This window comes from Bombus impatiens, unplaced genomic scaffold (genome assembly GCF_000188095.3).
Source record: "Bombus impatiens unplaced genomic scaffold, BIMP_2.2 scf_0020, whole genome shotgun sequence".
NCBI lineage: Eukaryota > Metazoa > Arthropoda > Insecta > Hymenoptera > Apidae > Bombus > Bombus impatiens.
In genome coordinates this window covers 999,071-1,023,206 of record NT_176439.1, presented here as the reverse complement: position 1 = coordinate 1,023,206, position 24,136 = coordinate 999,071, and the positions used below count along the sequence as shown (strand labels likewise).

Sequence of the window (24,136 nt, the reverse complement as noted above, 5' to 3'; positions counted from 1 at the left end):
AATTGAACAGTATAGATATATAAAACGTTTATGTGTATTGATATCCAAGTTTTCTATCAGCAAGTTCTCTTCAATAACCAACGGAGCCGCGTGCAAATGAAACAAAGAAGGATAGGTAATGGTCCATAGATATCCTAACTCGAGATACTTGCCTGATCATTGGGGAGCCTCGCGGTGTAGAAACCGCTCGAAGAATGCGTGTAATGCGTGTACATACACGTCACGTCCACTTATCGTCGCTGTCACGTACAAGGCTCATCGTCATGTATGTGCCTCTCTACCTGCATACGTACGCCAGTAAGTACAAGTACACTGTATGCGACTTTACGTGTCGATCTTAAAAATGTATTCGTTCTCGGACATAACTACATTGATGTCTTGTACCAATATATGTAAGTACTTACTTGCGTATACAAATTCGTGCAAAACTGTGAAAAAAGATGTCGGATATGTAGCTTCAGAGTTTTAACACACTCAGATGAATTTATTGAATTAGCTTGTTACAATGAAAAATTGTTGTTATTTTATATTACATCCATGAATCTTATTAATAACAATTATTCGTATCAAATAATTAATCTCCGCCATTTATGCGCTATAATCGATTACAGTACACGACAAATTAAGGAGTCCAACGTAATTCTTTGTTAATACGATTAATTATAATTTGACATCTGTTCTAAGACATCGATGAATATTCTGTTTAAAATTAATTTTGAACTATTTCTGAAGAAATCTTAAGAGTATTAGGAAATACTATGTAGAAATATTATTTTCCGAGAAGAATCTTTCTTGTTGCTCCAAAGTTTTGACCAGCTTGAGTCGCGCCCTTATTGGTACCAGCTTGAAGACCAATATAACCTTCGCCAGCTCTTAGTTGCTCCTCCGTGAAATTCCGCTTATTCTCTTCCGCAGGTCTTGGTCCTAGCCATGGTCCGCGCCACTCTGGATGTCTATAAGTCTGCAAATTCATATCGTTTTATTATTTTTCCTGCAATTATATACATTTAATGATAATGGAAAATAAGCGTATTTGATCAAAATTATTACAGTGCGGCCAATGGCAAAAATGGTGTTGGTCACTTGCGCGATATTTTTTCTTTCCATAAGATCAACTGCTTGGAACAAGTCTACATCAGGTACTCCGTATTTCACGCAGGCCTTTTGGAATCTGAAATAACGATACATTATAATAACATTGCTTGAATAAAGTATGTATATGTCTATTTTCTCAGAATACCTAGGAATTAACACGTCTCGTGTCTTTGATTAACAGGACAGCAGGATAGCTTGATCGACTTTTGAATAATTGGTCTAGACACGCACGATGATCATTGAAATCTCGTTAATCGGTAAATAACCGTGGTACATCAAGCAATAATAGGTAACAGTTTTCAATGAAATTTACAGTTAAACAATTAGAATGCTGAAGTTAATAATGCAAAACAAAATAACCATATTTTTATTTGATTAAATATCATAAATTTCAAGCATGAATTTAGCCCTATAGCAAACAATAAACAATATGTTCAAGAGCCGCCATTTCGTTGGCTGTGATGCAACGTGCCACGTAACGCAAGAAACGTGAGGCAGGCCAGTATTAATGAACTCTCTGGGTATTAGGAATGTAAGAACGAAAGAAGCACACACGATAAATATTATTAACCTCTACGTTACTCCTGTTTTCCGCATAAAAAGGGAGTAATGCGGAGTGGCCGCGCTGCGCATCGTTCACCCCACTACTGAGGAAAGCGCTCTTAAACATTGAAAACGCGCCAATTGTCGACATGCGCACGCGATATCGCGGTCAGATTGTCAGATGCCGCAAATGTCATACATGGTTACTGTACTTTGCAGAAAACCTCTTACTAAATATCTTCTTTATACATTTCGTCTCGAATGACATTTTGTTTGGACATAATCTCGTTCGGCTCAAACAATAATTTCCAATGATAATAATGTTCAATTTTTATAATTTGTTCTATTATCTACGAAATATAACATATACATATAAGTACACATGATAAACGCAAAATTTGTTCTATTATCTACGAAATATATACATATAATATAAGTACACATGATAAACACAAAGTATTCTTATCAGAGTGTATTTGATTAATCGCGTTTATAGTATAAACTATATATCGTTATGTCGTCAAAGATTTTTTGTAAGATGTTGAGTTTAGGTAAAAGATAAGGTTCTTCTTTTTATTGTTATGAAATAATTGTGATGATCCCGACTTGGGACTTTCTTGATACTTATTTATCAGGCTTTCAGGTAACACGAGGAACAGTGACGCAATCGAAATTTGGCGGCAGTTGCGCCGGCGATTCCAAGTCAATAATCGCGTATCGTTTGATCTCTCGATCTCAACGACTCCGTGACTCTTCGACTTCGATAGATTCGAGTCGAGAGTCGTTCCGTAGTAAAACACTGTCGATTGCGTAAACTTGACTGAATAACAGGAAAGCATGAGGTGAAAGAAAGCTTGATAGTAGGTAACAAAAATTAGCGAGTTTGCCTTCTCTACAAGCATTTACGTTTTGTTCCATTCTTGTTTTATACGCGGATATCATAATATGGGGTGTATTTACTAAATATTATTATTGCATATGCAATAAATGATATAATGATATTTAGTCAATGAAATAATACAGTTTACACGCAATTCACGCATAATGTTGTTATTTACAACTTACACACTAATTATGTATTCATGCGATATAAAAGCATTTCTTGCGATACATACTGATTAAGATTGTCCATCATCTTATAATCACCACCAGACGTATTAATTTTGGTGATGAGTCCCGGCTGCAGTTTGTTCATAAGTTTACAAAGCAATACACCATCCCGCAAAGCATCTTCATAACTCACACCTAAAGACATATCATTTCCCTTGTGTTAATAAGCGTAACAAAAATGGGAACCTGTAATAAATATAATATTTATTTTGATTATAAATCTTTTGATATAAAAAATACATTTGTGTACGTGTTACACGAGGCATTAAAAGGTTAAGTATTATGCAATTCCTTAATCCATCGAACCCAACTAATCATTCACCTAAGACCTAAATATCCCAAAAAATTCGTGACAAAAAGGAGAGCTAGTGAGCGAGCAATGAAAAGAATGCCAAGTACCACAGTGGCATCAGGATAGCAGAAAAATAAATCTGGCTTCCCTCGGGATAAAGCGTTGCTTTGAAAGTTCCGCGGTCGAACGACATGCGCACTCCATGTCGGCCATTGATTTTCATTGTCAGGTGGGCTATTATCGGTTCAAATGAATGGCAGCTGTCGTTTCTCTTGTTTTATCCTCCTCCTCCCTGTTCATCGCTGCGGACGAGATTGCCGCGAAATAATAACAGAGGCTGCGTGCACCAGCACTCGTTTATGGCGCCCCATTATGCCAAGAGGCGCGCCAAGGGGGCATGGCATTTTTTGTCAGTCGGTCGAAGGATCAGAAAAGACCGCCTCCGTCTTCCGTTGCTCGCTTTTTTTTCTACTCTTCAACTCTGGTGTTTCTCGATCAGCGCCATCATTGTCTTGCAGTCGTCGTGACTCGCGGCGTAGAAGCAATCCCGTCGCCATTCGAAAGACACGCTGCATCTCAAATTGTCAGGAGGCCAGCAACCGACAGGAGTTCAACATTGATGTCGAGCATGTATCGTTTATTGTCAAGTTCCTCTCCCGGTTAACGTTTCGATATATTGAACGTATTGACATGCCACGCACTCTGGTGAGCGACTTTATAAATTGTATCGATACGTGAGCCATGAGCGGAAGCGCTGCGGTCGACGTACGGTGATGTGCGCAACAACTGGCGCTCTTCCTATATGCGTATATTACATACATATTTAATCATATACATATAGATATTTTCAAAGCATCAAATTGTCAAAATGATTTATATATTGGATAAAAGGTATCTTGAAAGAAGATAGAAGTAGGAATGCCAGCAATGGACGTTTAAATAGATAAGTGATTTATCAAGGGTTTCTCAGCCAAGTACAACTCAACGATTAATATATCATTCTATAGGATATGTTACGGTTACGCGTGGTTGTACCAATGGATAATATATGCAGCATCTATGAATATGAAAGTTACAGAGTTACTAAGAAAACATACTAAGCTTCAAGTAGTTCTCCAGTTGTGTCTTTTATATGGAACTGTATAATTTGTGAAACTCTACGTACCAGGCTGAAATAGGCCATTACAAAAAATTATGAATAATGATAATGAACTTATTTTCTAATTCTTGTTTTGTAGTAAACATTACAATATAAATACGTACTGTTTGTAACTATACATCTATTTATACATATTGTTTGTTACATATTTGTTATAAAAGCCACTAGTTATTTTGAAACATTTTTAGATGAAGAGACACGGACTAACCGTTCAAAGGACTACTATCCTGATCCTGCAAGGACGATATGTCACGTGGTTTTGCAATAGAGGGAATACTATTACATGCTTACCCCAAAATCTGCTCGCCTAATACAAAACTGGTCGTCTGCTTGAATTTTCGATTGACGAGTATTCGACAGCCGATCAACAGCAACTAATATATTCTTCAAGTAATTCTTTATTGATTCCTAACTTTCAAACAAAAACGACAACTATCAATTATATGATTAAGAGAATAAGTATTATTTAGAACAATCATGAATGTTACGAAATTACAATCAAGCAAGAAAACATTTCTAATAAACAGTTTGCATTCAGCATTTAAAAACTTGACCTAATTTATTTAAGAAAAGATATAATTTTCTGTGGCCTTGATTATTAACAAAGTCACTAAAGAACTAATTAACTTATTAAATACTTTCCTTGGAGGAAATGAAAGTAATATTTCTGTTTTGAAAAATATAGAAGAAACTTGTTTTTTACAGAAATAATTATATGACAGGGAACGATACTGGTATACGTGACTCAGCTACGCATGTCAAACGAATCGAGCGAACCAGTTGCTTTTCCACAATATCCAGGCAACAGGCCGGAGGCCACAGGTTCCAGCATCCACCTCTGGATCAACGCGGGCATATGGAGTAAACAAGCATGACATGGTATACATTCCTGGTAGCATCGAAACACAATGAGATGTCGTAAACGCAAGAAGATGACAGAAAATCAATAGAACGCCTTCCAGATCTAAACCGTCTTGCTCCTTACGATTCTTCGCTGCTTTATTTCATGCTCGAATAAACATAGTAACGTGATGCTGACCTGATATTTTTCAGACGTTGCGTGTCTTACTGCTCTCTTCCTTCATACTCGATACTATGCGTCAAAAAAATATTGAGTTGCAATAATATGTATTGGTGAATTGGAAACTATTACTACCCTCGATACTATCCTGTTACGGTGACACGTCATAGCCGTCATGTCTCGACAATTTGATGTGAAATCGATAAATTCCTTCAGGTCTGTCTTTTATTCGTAATTCTGTGAAAGAATATATTATAACATTTATCAGACAGGTGGATATGCGATTGAAACAGTAATATTTAAATAATAAAGTGCAAAGAACGCATATCTTAGTATGTAATTTTTTAAAATAAATATCTTGATTAGCATGTGCAGAAGAAATTAAAGATTAAACAAATAATTTTTTAGAGTGGGAAAGTATATATATTATACAGTACAACGATAAGAAGAAAAGAAATCTTGAGACGGAATGGTTCACCCTAGCTTCGACAAACACGCTTGCGTGCTTAGTATCGATTTCACGTCAGTTTCATGTCATAAAGACGTCAAACACACGGTTTTCATCAGGACAACATCCTCGGCTTGAATTTACGACCAGTGGCAAGCAACAGGTCCCGCGGGAACGAGTCCTCTCACATGCAAAGAGAATCCAATTTCCCTCCACTTTTATCAAACTAAGACTACATCAACAATTTCTTTTCATACAATGCACTTGTTTGTTAATGAACCAACACTCTGTTCCGTAATTAAACTCCTAGAATTTAAACAACACCAATGAAAAATAGAAATTAACAAATACGCGATAGAATTGATATTTAAAATAAAATTTCATTTTTAAATGTGTAAATATATTATAATTTTGTATGTCCCCGTAAATCTGTTCTATTTTAAGCAACAAGGAATTTACATGAAATGACGGGATTAATAAAAACAAAGAACACACCCTTTATGGGTATCCGAAATGAAACACGACCCGAGGCAACAACTTGTTGCTTTCGGTCGTAAATCTACCCTCGGGCTGTAATCCTGATAAGCTCTTCTCAGAATGACGTCATTGACGATCTTTTGATGGACAACTGGCACCCGTTGACATATCTCCAGAACCTTTCGATCGTACGAATATCCAATACGCGATTTCTTCCGAAGGAAATGCCCTTATTTTTCAAACGAACACATCGAAGTCTACGCGAATAATAGGTGCTGTCCTTCGTCGGCAAGAAAGCCATAAATTCATCTACTACCCCTCTTTGCTACCCTAGTAACTGCGAGCTTTCGTGACGTCACGCAACGTTTCGTGACGAGCAGTTCGACATATCGACATTCTATCACCTGAAGGCTACTCCTCGGGAAGGAGAGAAGAAGACTGCGAGCTGTGAAAAGCTTAGGGTTCAAAGTGCACAAGGATCGATACGTCGACGTTGACGTCAACGTGGCGGGCAAGCCATAAATCCCTCAAACGTCTGCTAGTACCCTGGTGCAAGCAAGCTAGTTGTGCCACCGTGACGAACAGATGACTGACACTTGCCTCCCTCGTAACTCGTAACCCTTCTTCCTGACGAGCTTTAAGGAGCGTTCACAATAGCATACGGCGATATCATAAAATTTCTGCAATTAAAGCAGAAAATTAATTGCGCTATGATTTGTTTAATAAATTCTGGCGAAGATCATTTATGTGTAGAATAAATTGTTTAAAAAAATATAAAAAATATGAATATTATAAAAATTGTAATTAAAGTACGTACGGAGAATGAATAACACGGTGTTAGATATGTACAACTTTGTATAAATTGATAAGTATGATATTCAACATTTTGTTGTAATAAATCAGTCGAAACAAGAAAAACTTAGTTGGATGACTTCTTAATGTAATTCATTTCATGAGAAGGAAACCGGAAGGTGTGCAAGAAAGATGAAACAAGAAATGACATAATGCGATATTTCACTTGACTATCCAGGCTCTCGTATGCGGCCCTGATACGTTGGCGTCCTTACGACGTAACATGATGAACAGATGACGCTAAATCAATACGTATCGTCGGCAAAAGATTGCTAAAGACCGTTTGACGATTTCCTCAGCGGAGTTCTTCCCTTCCAACGGTATCAACAACAGAACACTTCATTCTCACTCATGTAAATATTTCTAATCTTATAAAGAAACTACTTTTGTCATCATTTTAATATTTTACAATCTCATCTTTCACTAATTAATTCCCAATTTTTTTTTATCAAATAACAAACTAATCAAGTTTCTCTAACAAAATTTATCACTTAAATATTCAGCATCTTTTACTCAAACAGTCATGAACGTTTCTAGAAATTGTATGTGAATGCGAATATTTAAATAAAATACAATTTCCTACCCTTGTTTAAGAAATATTTGGTAGTATGCAAACTGGTATACAAAGGTCCGTGTCCAGCATGCCACGCGAGCTTCCAGGAACAGGCTAACATCTAGAATGGAAAGATTCGAGGATCCCGAAACGCATCGAATTCCAATTGCGCGTCATCGTGAAGGTGAGCGACGTTAAGGGCGAATCGGAAAAATAGGAAAGTGGGCGGTAGCGATCGAACGAGGCGGTAGCTCAAGTTCAATTTTAAATGAGTCAATAACATCAAAAGCTTCGTATACCCGGATCGCATCATCGTGTAGAGCTGCTGCTTGCTGTGGGTGGAACTAACACTGTGTAACGCTCAAGGGATAGTCTGTTATATGACATAAAGTCTAACTATATGATGCTCGAAGTTTAAACACCCTCCACTTATTCTAACATGAAAATCTATCATAGAGATCAAAATCGCTCAATAAAAATTTCGACCGAGAGAATATAATTTTTTAACTTTGATAGTGTTTTAATAGGGTGCTAGAGAAGCGTGATGGATCTTTTAAAAATATTAGTTTGTCTTAATTCGAGTACTGTCCTGTGTCTTTATACGATCGTTCGTTCAGCACAGCGATTGCGTCGACGCCTGGCGTATTTCACCAATCAGGGGTACACGTTGGACGTAGGGGTCGCTACCCACTTTTCGTTCAATAGGGTGACTCGAATGACGCAACAAAGCGCGCGTTTTATTAGGAGAACATCGGCAGCAAGAGGATATAGCTACCCCTAACAAGCACCTGCAACCATTCACCCTCCGCACTCTACTCAGGATCTTACGTGCTTCAGTATTAGTTTCTTACAACCAATGTCCTTTCACTAACATTTAGATTTATAGATATTAGGTATAACCAGTAAATTTATTAATTAAGTCATCAAAATTACTACATTTATAAATATCAAACGTATCATTTTCATTACAAGCGACAATATATCTAGTTGTCCGTCTTCTTCGCTCTTTTAAATTTTCCTCAAATTTCCAATTATCCTTTCCTTTTACTCGTCGACTTCTCGCCTCTCATTAGACATACCAATAACTGACCTAGTCAACAAGCTTAACCTTTGCGACATCACGCGGCCTGACATTCGTACCCGGGAATTATAGGATCGCAGCTAGCTTTTGGACGCGTTGCACTGGTCCTGAACGGGGGTGGTGATATTGACACGCTTTTCGAACTGCACCACCTCCGTAGAACAGGAGTTCATATACGAGAGCACGTGTATCAAAGGAGTAGTAGTATCATTGATAAACTTTAATCAATTGTACTTATGGCTGTCACAGCCAAATTACACATTTATAATACGTAAATCGATGAAAGTCAAAGTTAGATATTGCGAGCTTCATGATCATACCTGAAGGAAATCTCTCTCCGACCACTTGCTCGATCCATTGCTGAGCCTCGGCTTCCTGACTTGGTTCTCGTTTCCCAGCAACCTACGATCAAAGAACTATTTTAATACGTGTTTTTTATGTTATCAGCAAACTTCACATATGGCGCGCCAATAGCTGCTGAAAGTGATTAATGTCGATCAATATTTTTTGTGGAAGATGAGGTCTGGAAATAGCTATTACACATGTGCTCCGTATTCATTAAATTCTATCTTGAAAGCTCAAGTCATAGTCACTACACTTGAAGCACTCATAAAGTTCAGAGTTCATATATCGAGCCGATCGTGCTTATAACGTCATACTTTCTCGCTAAAGTTTAAAAATGAAGTTGAAAGTCTCAAAACTACTTTTCGTTACACATAATAAAAGTTCTCTACCGTCTAACGATGCCCCTAGTGAAAAGCTTAATTCTGTTCCAAACAGAACATCTGAAGCGTATTACTAAAAAATTCTTAGTTTTCGAAAAAACTTATCAGTTTCCGCAGAAACTTTCAAAAATTGCCGTAGCCGATGGTATTTCACATCGTCATGGCGGGGTATTGGTAAAAGTTTTCAACTAGCAATAATCGCACCTCGGTAGAACCTCATTGGTTACGATATCGCCACTGCGCAAAGCTAACGATACTATGTTCCGCGGCCCTACTAATAACACTCGCGTCATCTTTCGACAGTGAGAATCCTTCCTTCTTTGACACCACCTAGTGGCAAGTCGACGCACTAACGCATCCAGTGCGCGTAGGTAGGTACAAAATAAAGTAAACTATCTTAAAAGTGAAATATAGTTAAATAAACGTATTAAAATCATATAAAATAAATAAAAATGTGTTAAACGTTAAGAAATTAATAAAAGTGCTTTTTATAATATACTATTATTGCAAATATTCGTCAGATAAATCTACGAATCGCCTAGAAAGCGATGCTTTCTGGGAATTCAGTTTTCTTTTAGATACCACCCACATGTGAACAACATTTTCAATTGAATGCAAATAGAGATGCATTAAGTATTTGCTGGAAATGCATTATCGCAGGAAAACAGAAAAATAAGAGATGATACGTTAAGTACACGTGGAAGAACACCACGTAATGAAGTCTTACTCCAGTCAGTCCTCCTCTGCAGACAAGTATGTAAATGCTTTTTCTATCTACTTGTCGTTCTCAAGCCCTGCGAACGAAGGGATTTAAACATCGATTAGCTAATTTCTAAAATTTCAGGATCGACGACATTTGGGTCGCTAAAAATAATTACGTTTCAAATGAAAATGAGATACACAACCTGATAAAAGATCGCTTCATCGATCGATCATTGACTAACGATTGCGTAAAGAGACAACCTCGTCGTTAACGCGATTAATCTAATTTTTGTTACGTAATTCGATCTCGATGTATCAGATGCGAATACGTATTCGCTCCAGTCGTCTACGCAATTCCGTAGTGTTACGGTTACGATAAACTTGGAAACAGCGTCAATTGACGGAATCTAAACTCGGCGGTGGCCTCACCCTTCGAAGTGGCCAGCATCCAGAAATTACGAGCGTCTTGCTTATCGGTTTCTTTCATCTGGCGCCCGTCCACAGACCGGCTAACCATCGTTCGTTGGGAAACACACCCACTTGTTCGAACTTTTCCACTTCGTCTACGGATTTCCCCCGTTTATTTGCAACGTCAGCATTCAACAATAAAAGACACATAGCTGCGGCCAACGATACGTACATCCGCTCCTAACGTAACTGATCCGTGACCTATTTTTGACATCTTTCGTCAAAAGCAAAACGAAACAGCTGAAAGATACCTCTCCCTAGAGACATCGGAGCTTTAATTCGAGTTCCAGACGATCCCCTCTCGTATTCACAAAATTGCACATGCTATTTTCGATGCTTAGTCACGTATTTTCGGAATTCTGTAATTAATTGCCTTGGGGATGTACGTAATGTTGCTCGTGGCTACGAAGGATTGTGAAGCTTCAAAGAGGGACTGTTTGTAAGAAAGTTAGGAGGTGAAGGAAGAGGAAGAAGAAGGTGCAAAAATAAGCAGTCTGCTCTTATGCACGAGCAAAATTGAGAAGCAGTTATCATGTATGGCGAAACGGTCTTCGAACCTGAGGTAGAGGCCATTAGACGAATTATTATAGCTGGATCGCGAATATTTACGGAAATTCCAATTTTTCTAAACACGACTAAAAAGACAGAGAACCTCGACGAAAATTTCTTTCGTCTACTAAATATTGTTACACTAACGTGTTTCCAGAGAGAATTAAAGTAGCGTAAACATTTAACCGTCGATAGTTTTGAAACGCAATTACATCAGAAATGAGAAAATCTTTAATTTTATCAATGGCAAGAAGATCGCAAGCTATTATTAATTCTGATGACGAATTAACAAGATATTACTCTGATATTAAACCTATTTCTCTTTACTTGAACTAGATTTACTTAAACACGATCATGAAAATCGGATCGGCGGTGAATCTACATATTAAACCTGTTGAACGTACTTTATAAACAAATTATAACTTACAATCGTATAAATATTCTATTTAAACCAAAAGATCGCGAAACACGCTAAATCTGCGATCCCAAAAAACATTCACGATAGCATAGAAGAAATTTTGCTCATTTACTAAGAACGTTACAAGCACATTCCTTGTTTCTTCTTGTAAATAGGGCTGCAGTGTCAAGATCTGGTTACGGGCGGGGGTGTGGGAATACCCACTGGGCACTCAGCCAAAAAATATTCGTTCGTGAATGTCGGGAAATGATACGGCGGAGGGGAGACCGGCATATAGCGTCGCGACGCACGGCGTCCGACTTAGTCTCTAGTCAGCGTCATCGTTCAAAAGTCGCTATCCTAAACTACGGTAAAACTCAGTCTCCGTGGCAACGTCTACAGTGTCGAAGGGAAGAAAAGAAGAAGAAAGATGCCGGTACGTGTTCATTATTCTGTGGGAAATCAAGTGTTCGTTGAAAATAACGATTAAAGGACGCTTAATCGCGTATACATTGATCATACCATGCCAATTAACGATAAGCGAAGCTATACTGATTATAAATCTGATACACGAATAATTTCTTATTGTTACGTTAGCGGGCGAAAACCGTGGTTATTCGTAGAATCCTAATTACGATAGACCTTGGGCTATTTCGTTTTGGCGATTTTCCCAGATTGCTGGATTAATCTTGACACGTAGCAGTAACGTTCGAAGTTGCAAAAGAAAAAACAAATATTGGAAATAAGAAGAAGAAGAAGGATTTTGTAAGACACGTAGCATATTCGTTCTTAGTTTTATTTAACGAATGTCGGCCGGATTATTGACACGATGGAACTGGTAACTACGAAATGGCAATTTGTGCCGCTGATCGGCTTTGACGCGCATCTCCTCCCCCGTCTCATCCGGTGTCGGAGTATTTATACCCTAAGATAAATATCCTTACGTAATATATCTTGACGATATTTTCGAGGGGAAATGCCAATTCGAAAAATTAATAGATCGATTTCTGCGACAAGATTAATGTTGTGCTATTGGATCTTCTTTCGAAAAGATTGAACTGTCGACTTTATTACAACACTCTGCTAATTTCCCAATCATCGTCACCTATTATATTCGCATAACATTGTTTGCTCGTCAATTCCATTTCAAACCTTCGACACGACTGAATATCAAATGTATTAGCGAAAAGATTATGTCATTTATGAATTTCCAAAAGCAAAATCTTCAGCGTAGGCGTTCGACGATCGAGTGGCCGAATCACTGGAGGAAAGATTCGAGAGCATTCGATCAATTTAACTTTTAACTTGGTGAATCGTTGCACCAGGTGTCACGTTCACGAAACGTCCTCGAAAGTTGGATCTGATCTGAACGAAAACGTCACGTCCCTTGAGAATAGGTAGCTTAAAATACATCTCGAGAGTATTCGAGGAGGAACACATTGCTTCAAAAGGCTTGACATTTCGCAGATATGTTGAAAATTTCTCTTCGGCACTATCCTTCACGAACGTTTCTCAACCAGACATAAGATAATGCACTCGTTGAAATATCTGAGGCAAAACTGTATATAAATCGTGAAGTAAGAATTTAACGAAGCTTAGAAATTTGTTTACGAACATAGAGTCAGATTTCATTTACGTCAATTGTTCGTTGGCATTTTAAATCATCGTAAAAGGATTTTATAAATTACTTATACTTATTACGAGGCAACATGTTCGAAACGTGTTACGTGTTGATGCTCGATATTCGTCCACTTGTAAGTCGTATAATGCACTCGTTGAAATATTTGAGGCAAAACTGTATATAAATCGGCAACCGTAAAATAACAACTTGATAAAGAAAGCTTTTTGTTACTATAAATACTAATTTATCGCGAACATAGTGCCAGATTTCATCTACGTCAATCGTTCGTTGGCATTGTAAATTATTCTAAAAGGATTTTATAAATTACTTATATTTACTACGAAGCAACACGTTCGAAATATGTTACGTATTGATTGTCGGCATTCGCCCATTTGTAAGTCGATTCAAAGGAGAAAGATGTCGAATGAAATAGAATTACCTTTGCGACGAAAAGTAACTGTTCAACGATCCAGTCGCGATAAAAATTAAAATATGAGAATAGTTTACATGTTCATTGGGGGAATTTTGCTCGTCGAAAATCATCAGACGAATAATTCCAAGTTGACTCGGCTAAAGATCACAGTTAAAGGTCACAGAACTACTATTTTCTAGTCGCCCTGTTTCTCTCGACTAAAATCTATGAATTGTTTATCGATCAATTGTCGACGGCAGTTACATCTCGTATAACCTTCGACTAGGTCGCGAAAATGGGTCTCTCGGTTCATAAAAGTTTGGGAAGCTTTACCCTAAAAGATAAAAGACGTGTTTCGTCGATACAGACGCCGCGAGAAGGGACTCACGGAGGTGAAAGAATTGTCAGCATGCCAGAAGCATAATTTCGTCTTATTGACGATTTTACTAGAAATCAGTAAAATTCGGGATTCACACGGCACGGAAACAGGTGGCCGAAACGTTGCTGCTTCTTGCCAGTTTTAATAAAAGCCAACAGATTGGTCGTCGTATTTTATTTTCGACATCCGTTTTACGCCCGCGGTAACATAACACCGTCGCGGTCTATTTTCGTTCCCGGCATTTTTAAATTCCCCGGCAACACTTTGCTGGACCATCCCTGACTCTCGAGACGACATCGAGTGTCGTAGCATCCACCATCCTACGATTCTAATTCCGCACTATGCAATTGACGAAGAGACTTCCGGTTTCTAGGCCCGAAACAAGGAACAAGAGACTGAAGTTATGGTCTGGATCGAGGCTGTTTTAGGAGAAAAACTTCCACCTGGAAATTACGAGGATATTCTCAAAGATGGGGTCATCCTGTGCAAGCTTATCAATAAATTGGCGCCTGGTTCGGTGAAGAAGATTCAGGCCAAGGGAACCAACTTCCAGCTTATGGAAAACGTTCAAAGGTATTTTATAAATATAAAAAAGAAACAAAGTTTCTTCAAGAGATATTATAATTATCAATTAAAACATAGCTAATTCTAAGAAACTAGAATTGCGGCAGACCTTCGAAATTTACTCATGAAATTTACTCATCGTTTTATCCTATGGCTGTCCCTATATATTTCTTTTTCCAAAAAGAAATATACTTATATATATATAAAAATATATTTATATATATATATAAATTTGTATTCAGTGGATACTATTGTGAATTCTTTTCCGGACAGATTTCAAGCAGCCATTAAGGAATACGGTGTCCCACAAGAAGAAATCTTTCAGACAGCTGACCTCTTCGAAAGACGCAATATCCCACAAGTTACATTATGTCTCTATGCCCTTGGAAGAATTGTACGTATCTTAAAATCAAGCAGAGATTTTGAAGTTTAAAGAAAGAATTAACAGACTTGTCGTATGTATCTCTTTTCTTCTACACAGACGCAGAAGCATCCGGAATATAATGGACCGCGTCTAGGACCAAAAATGGCTGAAGAAAATAAGAGAATATTCACGGAAGACCAGCTTCGAGCCAGCGAGGGTCAGCTCAATTTACAGATGGGTTACAACAAAGGTGCCAGTCAAGCTGGTCACGGTGGATTCGGCAACACTCGACACATGTAAACATTCTACAACACGTAAAACACGTGACATCGAAACTTTATATAGATCTAAATAATAATATACTAAAGATCTGCTACCAAATTGTCGATTTCGAAGTACTCAAAAAACGCAACTATCGACCAATTCGAGGTATTCTAATCACGAGTCTATGACGCTGAATTCGACCAAGCTATAAAATTGCTTTCTCATCGAATGTCTGCGAAAATGTATCCTAGATACACTGCGATAATGTAGTGACCTTTTTTTCCCTAGGATATGATACTGAAACGTCGTTGTACTCTTGTATACGTAAATGCGAAATCCTATCGATAAACCATAACTATTAGTCAAAAGCAAACACTTAAATACACTACACGCTACGTTATAATCACACATAACGTATTACGTACACACGTTACATTCACAGTTTACCTACACACCTAGCATACACACGAAAACACTAAACAATTTTGTAAGATAATGACACGTACACCTACACTATACATGACACGACAAACATATACCTACCTATATAAATAAAATGTCAAAAATACGTTTCTTAACATATCGAATATCAATCTATCTTTCACGAGAATTTATTAAAGAAAACAGAAAACATGATATAGAATGCCGACAAAAGCTCATCAATTATATCATATCGCGTAACACGGGAAAGATTTATATATATTACAAGCAGGACTTCCTAGTTATTTTAACATGTAAATGTAAGATTTTATCCGAATCTCTACGTCGAAGATTATTTTATCATTTCGAACGAATAGTCTAATGCCTTTTCTAAGATTTGTAACTGTCCTCGCACAATTTACTAACATAATGTACAAATTAATAATGTATAAATAACAAATGTACAAAATAAAAAGGCAACGCTGCTATTTTCTATTATCTGTATTATTGTACATTGCTGACATCTGTAGTCAGAATTATTAAGAAACATATACCTTAAATTGATTACAAGAATGGGACCTTTTAACTATCAATTGTTACTATTTTCTCTAAAATGTTAAAAGCAGAATGGTCGAGGTAATTTGAAAATTCTAGTGATGTCAAGTTCTTGGCAAATGTTAGCACAAATAATAAAACAATAGTGAGTGTGTCTCTGAAATATGACATATGATGGTAAAGTCGATTGCGAATGTTTATGCAACTAAAGAAATAAGTCCTAAATAAAAATTTATTTCACTTACTAAATATTATGGGCAGCAGTATTACTATTATTACTGGTAGCAGTTTCAAATTTCATTCTGATAAAATTTTCTTATTAGTAGGTATTTATCTTTTATATATTTGTGTACATATGTATGTGTATATTATGTGCATTCTGTATTTACCTGTCATGGATTTTTATCATTTCATCCTAATCGAAATTTGTTTTAGTATTATCGTCCTCTAACAATGTTATCGAATATTATTATTTGTAACCTGTGCAAACAATAATTTTTTTTATTTCTCATTTAGTATTAGGCAGTAACAAAACGTACATGTCTCCACTTTGTTAACTGTATTAATATTTTAATTTAGAAAAAATATGTTGCAGTGAACTTTCATCTGTAATAGTCCCTAAGGATAAATGTTGATTATTCTTGTTCTTAATTTTTAAAAACAGATAATTTATTCTGACTGCTGAAACTGTTATTTAATTTGGAAAATCATTCGACTTTCCAGAAATCATCTGAATCCGTTTGGTTTTAAAGAACTTAAACATGAAATTAATTTCAGATCAGATGCTAGAATATTCACGACTTGTTTGTAAATAAAGTTTGCACCATACTTGATGTCGTCGTCATAACACAAATTTCTTTCTTTTACTTTTTCCTTCTTTTAATATGACCATACCGTAGTATTCGATTGAAACTTTCGCTTAGCTTGGCAAGCCTTTGCGTTATTTTTGGAAGTCCGCGGTATACCAGCAGACAGCCAATACTGGACTCGTGTTATGATATTGCATTAACATACCAAAACATTTATACTTCATGTTACGATATCATATGAAATATTCTATATCGTCTAATTACTAAAAAATCCTATGAAAAATTTTTTGGATATCCAAAATTTGTTTTATTTAACACGAATGATATAACGTGGAAATGTAATCTCATTTACATGAAAGAGATATGAGTCAAATGTAAATTAAATTAGTGTAGATGACGGTGCATCGAATGATTCATAGTTTATAACTTGTACAGAATTAGAAGCACTTCAACGAAAATTTGGAAAAAGTATTGCAAAAATGTATCCTGAGTCAGACGTTTGAAATAGATGAATTTTCAGTATATAAAGCAGTCAACATTTCTCCTACGTCTGTAAAGATCATCGTCTATCAAGAATATTCCATTTTTCGAAAAAAAATTATTTTTTTGTTATCTATTGATCTATAATGTCTTACAATTATAATTCATGGTGTAAACAAATATATGATATTGAACAAATACTATGAATCGCATTATCGCATGGCGTAGCATATACAATGATTTCGAAATGCAGGTTAATATGGAGAATATGCAGTTAAAAGAAGATTACTTTGAAAACTTTTTTTATAACATAAGATATAAAATCACTTGATCATAAAAAATCAATAGCCTAATGTGGATTACAATTTACAGGTTATACCAACTGGTGCGAGCAGCTCCATAACGTCCATACTTGAATGGCGCGAATCTATATAAGTATGTTAAATGCGCGACAACGTCAGTAGGTAAAAATGAAAATTTTTCAAACGCAATTTACCTGCCAAAGCGGACGTCCAGGCATGATGAACGCTGATTGTGACTGTTATTTTGCAATACCCAAAACGTAGAAACGTGAAGCCGGCAGAGCTTAAGCAACTCAAGCTCAAAAAGTGTGCGCCTCGGTCCTCGTGCTGCGTATATATTCGTGACAGGTGTGCGCTCGTGTTGGTAAATGTGGGGGCGCTTCTATATATGGACCACTTACTCACCACCCACCCTAGTTTACCCGCGAGCACCTCCGCCGGTATCTTTTGGAAAGCGTTCTTAAAAGAATCACGTGAACACGATGTTTCTACTAACTGAAAGCAATTCAACAGGCTTTTCTAATTCTACATAGAAATACTTCCCTTTGGAGATACTTTTCATACATCTTTGTAAGACAATGACAATTGATCATTAAACAAATAATGAGAAGCGTTGAAGTTTGATTTGTGACACATCGAATTTGTAACCTATTTCTTTCTAATATGATAGTTTTTGACAAATAGAGTGGAAAAATTCCAGTTTTAAAACACGAAGATCATTATTTTAGGAGCATATAAAGTTCACGCATAGTTTATTTGGATACTACAATATATTATAATATAAATTAAACCTAACCTAAACCAAAATCCATTCTGCTAATCGAACTCCTGGCGATGCATATAAACCATAAAACATGTATGTCTAAGATAATTGTATAATATACACCAACTTTAAAAGTAATTTAAAAGTAAAAAGTAAGGCACGTATAACCTTTAAAATAATGGTCTCCTTAGAATTAGTATTTATGAATTCTTCTTGTTAAAGACTATCATGTGTTATAACAAAAGTTAACAGATTTAGAGTGCCGAATGAAGACCAGCCACGGAAACATGACAATAACATGATATTGTATGTAAAACATGACTTTGTTTTAAGAAGGTTATTAAGGTTCTTTATGATATCCACGGGAAAAATAGTTATCACTGGTAGCGTGGCCGAGCGGTCTAAGGCGCTGGTTTAAGGCACCAGTCTCTTCGGAGGCGTGGGTTCGAATCCCACCGCTGCCATTTCTTTTTGCCTTCTTTTGTAATACTTTAACATGTAATAAGTTCATGAATTGTATTTCGACCAACCTTCATAAATCAACGACGCGTAATTAATGAAGAAGACGGTGGTAGCAACTCCCTTGAAGGTCCAATGGGTTGCGTCGGCACGCGGCGCCGTGGTTCACACCTATTAGGAAACTATGTATTAGAAGGAAGTTATCTCCTCTTCATCACAGTTAGCGACACCTATGCTTTCTCTCATGTACTTTCTTATTCCGGATAGAAAGATGGCCGCTTATCTTTTATGTCATACGGAGTCCATTTTACCGATGTAACTAGAATGTGACAATGCTTCTGAATAATATGTTAGCCTAATAGATGTTTCATTCTGAAGATGCCACCACAAGCCACACCCAATGAATAGATACAAAACATTCGTTATATTTATGCGTGTAGAATATAATTTTACAGAAGCTGTATACATAAACCCTCTATACTTTTCCTAAAAATGGCAGCCCTCATCTATATTTATTATATTTAATTATTGCATTATATATTGTTTAACATTTTGTAAGGCTGTTTCTTACTGAAATATTTATTAATCAAGACATCATTTATTAAGAACTAATATTCTAATGATTCTCACAGTAATTGTATATAAAAGACTATGTTATTCAAAAATTTACATAAATAAGTAAAATTTCCCTATAAAACCCTTACTAGGTCAATGTTAATATACGTTGGTGATTCTTCCTACCAGCCGTTGGGTTTCGTCTGTCCATCGTGCCTTCCCGGCTGGGGTTTTCCCACGAGTTTGTTATCTGACCTCGGAGTCATTAAGTTTACAGCTCGGGAAGGACATATAATTCGGAATTTTCTAAAGAAGGGATAAACGGAGCCATAAACGGAGCCACTCAAAATTCCGAACAATATATTAATGCCAAGTATAATCAATAAAAATGTACAAAAGATTTTTTCTGCGTGATTAGATAAACAGGGATTTACCAAATTTTATAACATAATTTAATTATTTATGCTGAAGTTAATTAAAGATTACTCGAGCAACATTTAATTTTAAGTCATCGAGATCAGTTTAGCCTGGCACTATTCAGCTGTAGAACACTTTTATTACAGATGCATATGTATTACATGTGACCTGTGAAAGTGTAAGTGAGGATGAGTTTGCCTAAAAAAATTTTTAACAAACAGAATAACCATTAATATCACAATCTTGTATATTTACTTTGAAAATATCAAATAAGTTAAATGTTTAAGATTTGAAACTATATCTCTCCCGAATCCTCTGTTTACTTGAATAGTAAAGATCTTTGTAAAATCGTTTATATATGAAAAATTTTATGCCTAGCAGCATGAAAAATTTTGATATAATACAAAAAAATGTTGATCTTTGTTATATACATATTTTACTTCTTAGTTTAGTAAATAAAAGTGAGGCAAAATAAAGACTCCGTGGCGCAACGGTAGCGCGTCTGACTCCAGATCAGAAGGTTGCGTGTTCAAATCACGTCGGGGTCAATAAATCGTTTATCTTTTCCTTTTTTGAATTTAAATATAAATTAATCTACCTTTATCTTCCCAACAATGTTCTTGAAATATTTAAAAAGTAGGCGTACAGTTATGTCAATATATTAAAATCCTTATAAAACAACTATTCGTAGAAATAAAATGAAATTTTTGGTTACAATAAAGTCCCTTAAAAATTTCTATTCATACTCCCTTTTTATGTTCTTTAGACAATTTTGCTCTATTAAATTAGAAATATATACGTGTACTACTATTTATATGAATTCCATAACGTATATGTAAGTATTTACGCATTTTCTTTACATCAAAATGCGGTGCGTACTCACATCCCGCACACAAGACGTGAAATATTAGGATAACATGAATGAATCACCTTTCTCCTCTCTCGTACAGTTGAGCGACATTCGCGCGGGCTGTCTCATTTAGCCCCTCCTAAGATTAGGCTAACATGTTAGTCAAGGAAGCTACTTTAGCGTGACTAACCCGTTTCCTCTTTCAATATATTACATGCTGCATTCCGTCCTCGAGTTTGATTTTTGGGTTTCCAAAATAATAATCAATAACTATTTTTATACGTAACTACATTTATTGTTGTACAAACTAATTGTGTAAAAGTTGATAAATTATTTTTGCTATTGATAGCAATAGTTTACTCCTCCATGATTATATGCAGTGGCGATCGCTCCATGAGGCCACCTCGAGTTCATTTGTCACGCAAGTACTTATCGTATCGAACATTAGTTACACATGTATGTAGAGTTGTATGAATGTCAAATTATTTACATTCATACTTATAATCCTCCAGTAAATCTGTAGTTAGTAGGTAGAATGGACATAATCAACAATTTAACCGATTCATGAACAGGAACGCATGATCTTCGGTAGATGTCAAACGCAGTGGATGATACCTCTATGTGTGTTATATTAGCCGCGGATTGGAAAGACACAATTTTGAGGAAGAGCCGAGTGGGCCTTAAGCACCTCTGTGACGTAGCAGTACTTCATTGGGTCACACAGCTTCTTTTCATTGTTTATTGATTCGTTAACCCTGTATGGTTAGAAATTTTGGCAAATTTGTGGTTCCAATATGTCTCCAATGTCGATACGCATCTTACTGCTTTAGAATTTTGCTTGATAATGCATTGTGCCAATGTCCTAACCTTACCTGAACGATATAAAGTGCAATCACGGGACAGTGACACCGTTTTTCCCCAAAATTGGAATTAATAATGTGTTTCTTACGTGTGCGTGTACGTACAGACAAAATTCTTCTGTAAATCTTAATCATTTCTTCGTTATATTTCATAAGAGTAATACGTAGCAATACTCTTCCAGCAGGTATTCACGAATGGATCAAATCTTATTACGCTTTCCCCTAAAATTAACATGTGATTCGGAACACTGGTGGGGGATTTGCCTCTACATACATAGTTAAAGCTTTCAGTATGTATATAGGAGCCTGCGTATACACATATACAATTCAATGCTTACACTAGCGCTTCTATCGGTGGCGTCATGAAATTACCGTTGGCTGCATGCGTTCCTGTTGAAAAAATTCCTCACGGGCGAAAGTCAAGGTATGACGGAATATCGTAACAGCATATGCGCCGGTAACGTTGCAATCACTGCATGATATCCTGATGCTAGGAGGGGCTTTGTGAGACAACCCGCGCGAAACTCTTTTCAACGTAGGGAGAATGGTAGCTTCCTGGTAGATATGTTTCTCGGGTAATTCGAGGCTTGCATGCGGGATGTGAGCACAAATCACGTGCTTATTAAGAATTAATACGTGCATATTAAGAAGACAACATCGGAAACGGTTGAGTTGTTTGAAGATATTTTTAATAGAAAAACTATATTTCGTTCCCATGTTTCGTTTTCATGTTTTCATTCATGTTTTAATTAATGATAATCTTCAAATCTGTTCTGTACAAAGCGTGCATACTAGATCATATTCTATTTGATGCATGATACGTATAATATACTACCGAAGCGTCCTGTTTTGCGACCCAGTTTTCAGGACAGTAAAAACAAATAAAAACAAAATCACATAGAAGCTCCGCTCCTCCAGCGGCTTAAACCAAAAAATTATATTAAACACGAAAAATGTAAAGCGCCGACACATATTATAGCATGGCTACGTCGTACCGTTGCGTATCGGTACTTTTGCCTAAGATATCATTACATAAATTCACCGTTTATTGTGAATACCAAAATGTATTTAAAATTGTGTCTTGGGTTTAATAAACATCTTAAAAAAAAAAAAAGCATGATACGTATAAATAAATAAATTATTATGTTATATGCAATATTAATTGTTCAAAAAATGACGTATTCAATTTCATTTATATTTCAATATCAATTTTATATGAAAATTCAATGTTCTGTATATATATCATAAAAGATAATCCATTGTATTATGTATTGAAGCAATCGATGACACCAACGACTCCGTGGCGCAACGGTAGCGCGTCTGACTCCAGATCAGAAGGTTGCGTGTTCAAATCACGTCGGGGTCAAAAATTTTTTCATTTTTTAGCAATTGTAATACAATAATTTATATTATTAACAATATTTAAACAAATTTCAGTGTTGTAAGAAAAATGCGATATATAGAACATATAGCTTTTATATAGAATTAATTTTACAATATTCTTCATCGACGGTAGTCTTCGGCCCCTCAAGTCAACACACAGCTGAAGGCAATGTCCCAAAAGAGAACCATGCGTCGCGTTGTTTCATTTTCCAAATCTCAACCGATGCTTTCAAATATCCGGAATCTGATTATTGTTATGGGACTCGTTATAAAACTATCGTTGGATTTGAACTAAGACCAATCTGACTGTCCATGCTATTCCTCATATTTATGCTTTTCCGAAGATATCTGATAAGTATTCGCTACGCTAAAGCATCCTAGAAGAGAAAGACATAGAATAACAGATAAAGAAAGTCGAAGGAATTTGCGAAACCCAAAACATTTTTGTAACAAAGTCATTCTTTCTCATGGTGGAGAATAGATTATATCGTATTATAGCCAAAGATTAGCTGAGCGTCTTAAAATAGCATCAGGAAGCGTAGTTGTAATTATACGTACTAAATATAGTACTTCGTAAAGCGTATATCTCTTACTCTTTAAATATAAAATTTAAAATTTAATTTTGAATCCTGAATATTGACTTCTATCATATAATGAGTTCTAACTGAGGCAGTCGTGGCCGAGTGGTTAAGGCGTCTGACTAGAAATCAGATTCCCTCTGGGAGCGTAGGTTCGAGTCCTACCGACTGCGGTGTTATGTTGTCTCAAAAGAGAGAAGAAGTAAATACTCTTTTTTTGCTTTTACATGAAATGAAATATAATAGTAACAAATAATAAAAATAAGCTCTTTCTATGTAAATTTTATATTTGAACGTAACATGATATTATTTTGTTATGCCTTTTATTCTATTTATATTATAATTTTATTATATTCCTACACTTAAGCGGAAGATATAATTCGTAGAAAACAATATAGAAATATATTTCATTGTATTAAAAAAGAAACGAGATCAATGTTTATGATAGAAATTCCATCAAGCGTGGCGCCGTGGCTTAGCTGGTTAAAGCGCCTGTCTAGTAAACAGGAGATCGGGGGTTCGAATCCCCCCGGGGCCTTTGCAAGTCTAATTTTTCTTTTGCGATTCACTGAAGTTATTATAATTCTATAAAATACACAAGACCTATATAAAGTTAATAAGATAAAGAA

General features: G+C 36.1%; 2 protein-coding genes, 2 long non-coding RNA genes and 6 other non-coding genes across 10 annotated transcripts; 7 read left to right on the top strand and 3 right to left on the bottom strand.

Annotated features, from left to right (window-relative positions):
• Positions 1-463: 463 nt before the first annotated feature.
• On the bottom strand, positions 464-17,999 carry LOC105680659 (muscle-specific protein 20). The gene is made up of 5 exons (XM_012384713.3): positions 17,837-17,999; positions 8,952-9,033; positions 2,754-2,883; positions 1,051-1,171; positions 464-961 (listed from the first exon to the last, which is right to left on the bottom strand). Exons 1-5 carry the CDS (start codon positions 17,858-17,860, stop codon positions 770-772), a joined length of 549 nt encoding a protein of 182 aa, XP_012240136.1. The 5' UTR covers positions 17,861-17,999; the 3' UTR covers positions 464-769.
• LOC112212780 lies at positions 9,465-9,605 on the bottom strand. Its single transcript, XR_002946588.1, has one exon. It is a non-coding gene; the product is annotated as a U4 spliceosomal RNA (small nuclear RNA).
• LOC100745683 (myophilin) lies at positions 11,753-16,219 on the top strand. The gene is made up of 4 exons (XM_003484715.4): positions 11,753-11,908; positions 14,258-14,457; positions 14,722-14,842; positions 14,930-16,219. The coding sequence occupies exons 1-4, from the start codon at positions 11,903-11,905 to the stop codon at positions 15,110-15,112; spliced, it is 510 nt and encodes a 169-aa protein (XP_003484763.1). The 5' UTR covers positions 11,753-11,902; the 3' UTR covers positions 15,113-16,219.
• A 788-nt stretch (positions 18,000-18,787) lies between the features above and the next one.
• TRNAL-AAG lies at positions 18,788-18,869 on the top strand. The gene has a single exon. It is a non-coding gene; the product is annotated as a tRNA-Leu (tRNA).
• Positions 18,870-20,312: 1,443 nt separating this feature from the next.
• TRNAW-CCA lies at positions 20,313-20,384 on the top strand. The gene has a single exon. It is a non-coding gene; the product is annotated as a tRNA-Trp (tRNA).
• Positions 20,385-20,957: 573 nt separating this feature from the next.
• Positions 20,958-21,792, bottom strand: LOC112212663. The gene is made up of 2 exons (XR_002946490.2): positions 21,559-21,792; positions 20,958-21,441 (listed from the first exon to the last, which is right to left on the bottom strand). It is a non-coding gene; the product is annotated as an uncharacterized LOC112212663 (long non-coding RNA).
• On the top strand, positions 21,515-22,254 carry LOC117151467. The gene is made up of 3 exons (XR_004461433.1): positions 21,515-21,643; positions 21,729-21,970; positions 22,041-22,254. It is a non-coding gene; the product is annotated as an uncharacterized LOC117151467 (long non-coding RNA).
• A 586-nt stretch (positions 22,255-22,840) lies between these two features.
• TRNAW-CCA lies at positions 22,841-22,912 on the top strand. Its single transcript has one exon. It is a non-coding gene; the product is annotated as a tRNA-Trp (tRNA).
• Positions 22,913-23,598: 686 nt separating this feature from the next.
• On the top strand, positions 23,599-23,680 carry TRNAS-AGA. Its single transcript has one exon. It is a non-coding gene; the product is annotated as a tRNA-Ser (tRNA).
• A 291-nt stretch (positions 23,681-23,971) lies between these two features.
• On the top strand, positions 23,972-24,045 carry TRNAT-AGU. The gene has a single exon. It is a non-coding gene; the product is annotated as a tRNA-Thr (tRNA).
• Positions 24,046-24,136: the final 91 nt, after the last annotated feature.